The following is a 6,256-nucleotide window of genomic DNA, read 5'->3' on the forward strand; positions in this document are numbered from 1 at the left end:
GTATGTGAGCTCACCATTGCTGTACTCACATCCCCTAGGTCAAGAACTGGTACTACAGTATGAGACGCATGAAGGATGTTGTGATGAGCTCGTGAGTAGTCTAGGTCGTCATCTCCCAGTCAACTTTAGTTGCTGGATCGTTGTCTTCGTATGATGTAATTATTTATCTATTTTATACAGAACTCTATTATATATTAATAATATAATATTCGTTTCTGTACCATGAATTATTATATGTGTGAGACTTGATCCCAGCACATATTTAAAACACGCTCGGGATTTAGCCCCCTAAAATCCGGGTGTGACAGAAACCACACCAACTAATACTATACACTCATTAGGAAGTTTCATCCATGGTTTCATTTGTTTCATGCTTGTGTGGCACCTACGAAACATAAATATGAAACCTTTAATTCAGTATGGCCTTAGACGTATAGCACGAGGTTATCATGGTTGGTTTGGTTCCGTCTAAGAGCTGGCATCAGATTTAGGGCCCCTTTGGTAAGGCTTATTTTTCAGCTTCGACTCTGGCTCATGCAAAAGTTGTGCCAAACACCTTTTTTTCAAATGGCTTCACCAGTAAAGTGCTTTTCCAAAATAAACTAGAGGGCATGAGCCAAAAAAAGTGGCTCACCCGGCTTCAGCTCACGTCATTTTTGCACAATAGCCCTCCCACCAGTCCAAATTATTTTTTTGGTCCTGCCCTCAATCCCTAACCACGTACAGGAGAGTATCTATAAAAAGTAAACTATATAAGGGTCTTTCTGAAAAACAACCTATAAGCCGTTTTGCCAAATGATTTTTCAGAATGACTTTGGCTCATCTAAAGAAGTGGCTTCACCTCATGAGCCAGAGCCAAAGTCGTTTTTGGAGAAGCCAGAGCCCTGCCAAAGGGGCCCTTATATAGGATGTTCTCTACTGAAAACTGGATTTCTCCGGGTATTACTCCCTCCATTCTAAATTCTAAATTATAAGAATCTACGTACCATTTTTACTATGTATGCATATAGACATAGCTGTATCTCTTAATACATAGGGAAAAAAACAAAAGTCATGTATCGTTATAATTTTAAAAAATTGAAAATATGAGTAGAGCATTGACGGTGCCACAAATGTCATGTAAATACTTTGTAGCGGAAATTATAGTCCGCCCCGCAACGGAGAACAGAGGGTGGCCAAGCGATGAGGTGCAGTGGCAAGGCCTCGCTAACTTCGATCGAGGGAGGATGGTCCGCGAATGAATGTTACCAGCCCAGCGGCGACGAAGGAAGAAGAAGCTGGAGCGATCAGTAGACGACGGCTTCTGGGCCATGTAGGAAGTCATAGCCAGATCGTGCTAAATGGGCCTGCATGCAGCTCGAGTACTAAAACACTTCTGGGCCGAACCGCTTGTCCTGTATTGTCGAGAAGTCAGGAGAAATTGGAATCGTAACAGTGGGCACCACAAACCGCAGCCAACAGATCAAGAAACATATAAGCCCTCACAATATGGAAGGGAAGGGCATGTTAATTGCATAGCATTTGAAGAATCATCTCCCGTACAATTTTGAAATGGAACGACAAATTTACATTATGATAGTATGTGTAAGAACAAAGCTAAGCAGAAAACATAATCAACAGAAAAAAAAAGAGAAGAATGAAAATAAGACAAGAATCACTCCAGGCACATACTGAAACGATTCCAAATCAGGGCTGTCGAGAGTCGAGACACAAGTATACCCACCTGGTGCGAATTCCTCACCTTGTTTTCCAATACGAAATGGTAGCGCATCAGTTTGAAAGACTGTTCTGCAATTCACTGAGCGCTGACATCCGCAATGTCGGTGATCCAGCAGTAGGACAAGGAAGATCCGTCTGCTCACTGCTGTCTTGAAATTCATGCAGAAGTCGTAGCTTTGATAAAAGCTTCGTAATGTTACATGGCAAAAACTAAGTCCAATGGTACCAAGTCAGTGAATCAGTCATAATCAAGACAAGCATGCAGGGTGATTAGTCTACTACCACTGCACAGTGAGATGCACATCACTTTCACCAAGGAGCATCTCTTCTAACCAAAATACTGTACGGTCATACTTGAACAGCTATTAGCTGAAGCCCCGGACCCGGAGAACATGGAAGACAATAACAGTAGCATATGCAGTTATGCATCCGAGACGTTCACTGTCAACTTCAGACCTAACTATTCCTAAGGGCTGGTTTGGTGACAAGGGAAATAGAGGTAACCTATGGGGGAGGAAACCCCTTGCTATCCTCCAATTCCCTGGCTAACAAACTAGCCCTTAACAGGGAAAGAATTCTCCTAATTATTTCAGTAGAGCTCCTCATTAAGTTGCAACATCCCTAAGGAAACTACTATGGAAGGAAAGAAAGGTTTCAGAAATAACACCTGTAAAATAACAAACCAACCATAAATCGAAAAACAACGACCAGAACGCAGCCTTAACAAAACCAAGACAAAATGATGACGGTTGTGATACTTCATAACAGATGAGTGATATTCTATGACACAGATAACTAAAAGGCATTCATATAACAGATGGCACTTTACCCAGAGTACTAGTAAGTAGTAACAAAGACAAGTAACCAAGCTCAGCCAGGAAAGGCAAGAACGATGTTCTTGACCATTATCTGTAGTGATTAGGGAAGACAAGACTCCATTGCCAACTCGACTAAGGTCCCAAGGGGAAGAAACTTGTAACAACTGGAGCGACTACTGACAGAGATGTACCCCACATTCAGACTGAACCTTGACGACGACGCTGGACCTTCTTGACCCTCATTACTGTCCTAGGACTCACTGTAACATGATAAATCAAGCTATATGCAATCAAATATGAGGGCAACAAAATGATTAAAAACAGTATTAAATATATAATAGGCATGCAAGTTAATGTTCTAAATAAAGGTGCAGCAAATGTTGAGGACCATACTGAAGGTTCTGAAACACAGACCTGATTGTCCTGATCTGTCGCTGAACCATTCACATTGTTTGTTTGTGATGGCTTTTCTGCTCCACATTGGGGACGATTGCATTTTGTTCGGAAAGGATAATTTATGTTATTGCACTGCTCACACTTCCAACTGCCCTCTGGCATCTTTGCTTCTATCAATTAGAGGTTGGGGTGTGAGTTCGAACAGAATTGATGGAACAATAAACTACATAGACCATTAGATAAAGTAGCCCATAATTTATGTGCGAAAATCCAAAGAAAACACACTAATTCCTTCAAAGAAATGTCTAGTGATAACAAATATTACAAAAAAATTTGTAATTCAGGGACATTTGTTATACGCAAAGAAGATTGGATGAGGAAGGAGCACTAAACCCTTATCATGTGGAAACTTACTTGAGCCCCTTAAACCATCAGACTTAGATCCCTGCACAAAGAGTTGATGCACAAGCAATCAGTAAGTAAAAGGGGATTAGTTGATGAACAATCGATCTCTATAAACTACAGATAGAAGCCCAAGCATTAGAAATGAAGATTTAGATTTGGATGAAAGAGAAGTACTTCTACACAAAATATAGCCAAAACTTGTTTGCTTTTACTTCACAATATTATTCTGGTTTAGCTTGATAATACAAGAGGGAGGATTGGAGGAAGTTGTATTGATTTTTTCCTAGAGTAAGAATACCTAAAAAATAGTAAGGAACAGGACTAAAGAGAAGGTCATCAACAAGTACTCAGATCCTGATGTGTAGGCTATGGCAGGGCAAACTAGAGGATGTATCCAGATGTGCATAAGCATGGTTTCACCAAACAGTTTACAGCAGTAGTATAAAGTGAAACCATGTACACTCCAAGCACACAAATAATCTTGTGGCAGCAAAGTCAACTTCAAGCACAATTGCGAAGTTATAAAAGTACACTTCAACAGAAGTAAAGAATCATTTACTAACACAATTACAATTTTTAAAAATGATCTTAATTTAAATACATAAAAGAAGCAATATCAGATCGCTTATAATAGCAAGATGAGACAGAAGTTGCAAACCTGGTTTGCAGGTCTAGGTGTGTTGCACTTTCTCATATTACAGACTGTGCGAAAGCCAAAGTTGATGTTATGGCAATTTGGACACTCCCAATCATTATCACGGCCAGCTCCTTCATCAAAAGTTCAGGAGAATAGGCAAATAATTAATCAAGTGCTAACCACATTAATATAAATAAGTCAAAATAAAAATTCAATGAGACATACCTGCAGGCTTCTTCTGAGAACCTTCATCAGAATATGAGCCAGCCCTTGTGCCCTTTCAGGTTCAGGAAATATAGATTTAAGGAATCATAACAGTTAATCCATGTAGACACAATCACAGAAATCATAAATACCAAACAAAAAATGTAATAGAGTAACAGAACAACAAACATGTTGAAAGTTCTTCATGTAAGGCAACAGTAGTTAAATTAGCATGAGGTAATAGGTATACAGAAGAATAATCACAAGAGCACATACCATTGGACCAGGACCAGCAGGTATTGGCCCATACCTGTCCATGGGAATTCCATACATTCCACCTGTTTATTGGACAATAAGCAAGAGAAACCTTGTGAGCAAACACGTGAAAACACAGAACTGGAAAACATGTATAAAGTGTCATAACCCCAACCAAACAAAGTGGTTTAGAAAACACATGGCAGAACACAAGGGTACTGCAAAGGGTATTATTTATTGCCCACATTTGTGGAAATGAAGATCGAGTGAAAAGAAATTACATTCTCATATTCTGCAAAACTAATTGTTTAACATACTATGATTTGCATGGAATAAATTATTGAAAGCATCAGATTTGCATTAATTCAATAGCTAGATTAATTAATGCAAGGGCAATAACAAAATAAGGCATGCCTATCATAGAGAGAAGCCCTGTTACCTGCTGTCATCATAGTTCCACCAGAGTATGGAGTTGGCCCAGCAATTTGCATTGGCCCGTAGGGGCTCCCCATTGGTATGGGACCACCATATCCATATGAATACGCAGAACCCCCAGGAAATTGCGGAATACCATAGCGTGTCACCGCAGGCCCATTAAACATTGAGGATCCATATGGGGGAGCGCCCCCACCAAGGTACATCGATGGTGGCGTCCCAGGGCCCATGTAACCCCCTGACGTGGGATAGTGAGGCGGGGTTTGCATGGCCTTCTGAATGGCAAGCAACAGCAGCACGACATAAATGCAAGCGGGCAAGCAAAAGTACCCACAGACACGCTCCATGAAAGCGACAAGCAAACAATCTACAGCAAGAATAAAGTGAGGCAAAACCATTATGTACCGTGTGATCTGCTGGCCTGGACTGGTTGCAGCTGCGCATGTTGCAAGTGGTGCGGAAGGCGAAGTTGACGTTCTTGCAGCTGGGGCAAACCCAGTCGTCCTCACGCCGGCTGCCTGAGAACACCGTTTATTGTCCCCCACCAATGGGAAATCCACTCAGATGCAGCTTAGATACGTAGGGTGCGACAAGAGACAACTTAGCGGCGGAGCCAGAGCGACCTACCGTCGGTGCGGGCGCGCTTCCCGGCGGACTGGCTGCGCCTGTCGACCTGCAAACCCATGCACTAATTCGTGAGACCTCGCTGGATGGGCGAGATCCAGAGGGGAATCGGTGAGCACAGCGCGGGGAGCTCAGATGACAAAGCTAACAATCTTTCAGCGCGACTGATGTGCGGCGACACCGACTCGAACCCTAATCGACCGGCGGAATCGAGGAGAACGAGGAGATGGGAGCGGTACCTGAGAAGACATAGCTGAAGGTGAACCGGTGGTGGCGGCGGCGGGCTAACGGCGCGGCGAGAAGCATGTGCTCCTTGCAGCGGGAGGGACAATCGCAGACGCCGCCGCGGCGACGGGCGGCGTGCGAAGCGAGCGGAGGGGGAATTCGGCAGACGAAGCAGTAGCTAGGGTTTTGTTGTGAATTGGCCTTCAAACTCAGATGTGCACAACAGTGACATCGCATTTTGATTTGCCTCAGCCGTCCGCGTCAGCGATGTACCTGACGACGACAACTCCTCGACTCGGACGACGAGGCCGGCCCAGACGAGGAGAACTTTAGGCCCAATCTGATACGTGGGCCCTTGCAAACTCGCGAGCAAAGACGTTCTCGCCCAGTACAGTTCATAGTTAAACTAGATACCCGAGAATTAAATAATGGTTCCATATGGATTAAACAGAATTGAAAAAATTAAAGAAAAAAATTAATTTATTAAGGATTAAAACACTCTTAATTCTGTTTAATCCACAAGGATTGAGAAGGAAAC

General features: G+C 42.7%; 1 protein-coding gene across 28 annotated transcripts; it reads right to left on the minus strand.

Annotated features, from left to right (window-relative positions):
* Window positions 1-973: 973 nt before the first annotated feature.
* Window positions 974-5,981, minus strand: LOC100272869 (zn-finger, RanBP-type, containing protein). 28 transcript variants are annotated; one of them, XM_008665568.4, is made up of 11 exons: window positions 5,733-5,981; window positions 5,497-5,542; window positions 5,275-5,387; window positions 4,874-5,144; window positions 4,456-4,517; window positions 4,201-4,252; window positions 3,997-4,106; window positions 3,348-3,378; window positions 2,952-3,103; window positions 1,724-1,929; window positions 974-1,394 (listed from the first exon to the last, which is right to left on the minus strand). In XM_008665568.4, exons 1-10 carry the CDS (start codon window positions 5,742-5,744, stop codon window positions 1,771-1,773), a joined length of 1,008 nt encoding a protein of 335 aa, XP_008663790.1. In that variant the 5' UTR covers window positions 5,745-5,981; the 3' UTR covers window positions 974-1,394; window positions 1,724-1,770. The 28 variants fall into 28 exon arrangements, 23 of the variants coding, with proteins under 23 accessions (XP_008663790.1, XP_035820618.1, XP_008663813.1 ...); XM_035964725.1 differs by having other exon boundaries at window positions 1,742-1,929; window positions 2,952-3,100; window positions 5,733-5,972; XM_035964721.1 differs by having other exon boundaries at window positions 984-1,394; window positions 4,874-5,141; window positions 5,733-5,972.
* Window positions 5,982-6,256: the final 275 nt, after the last annotated feature.

Source organism: Zea mays, chromosome 1, assembly GCF_902167145.1.
Source record: "Zea mays cultivar B73 chromosome 1, Zm-B73-REFERENCE-NAM-5.0, whole genome shotgun sequence".
Taxonomy (NCBI): Eukaryota; Viridiplantae; Streptophyta; class Magnoliopsida; order Poales; family Poaceae; genus Zea; species Zea mays.

Bases quoted from the DNA above. Each gene is read 5' to 3' on its own strand.
- LOC100272869 (XM_023301497.2), bottom strand. From the start codon at position 5,554: ATGGGTTTGCAGGTCGACAGGCGCAGCCAGTCCGCCGGGAAGCGCGCC. The intron at 4,253-4,455 runs GTATGTGCTCTT...TGAACCTGAAAG, and splicing joins CTGCTGGTCCTGGTCCAATG to GGCACAAGGGCTGGCTCATA. The intron at 4,107-4,200 runs GTATGTCTCATT...CTTTTGATGAAG, and splicing joins TTCTCAGAAGAAGCCTGCAG to GAGCTGGCCGTGATAATGAT.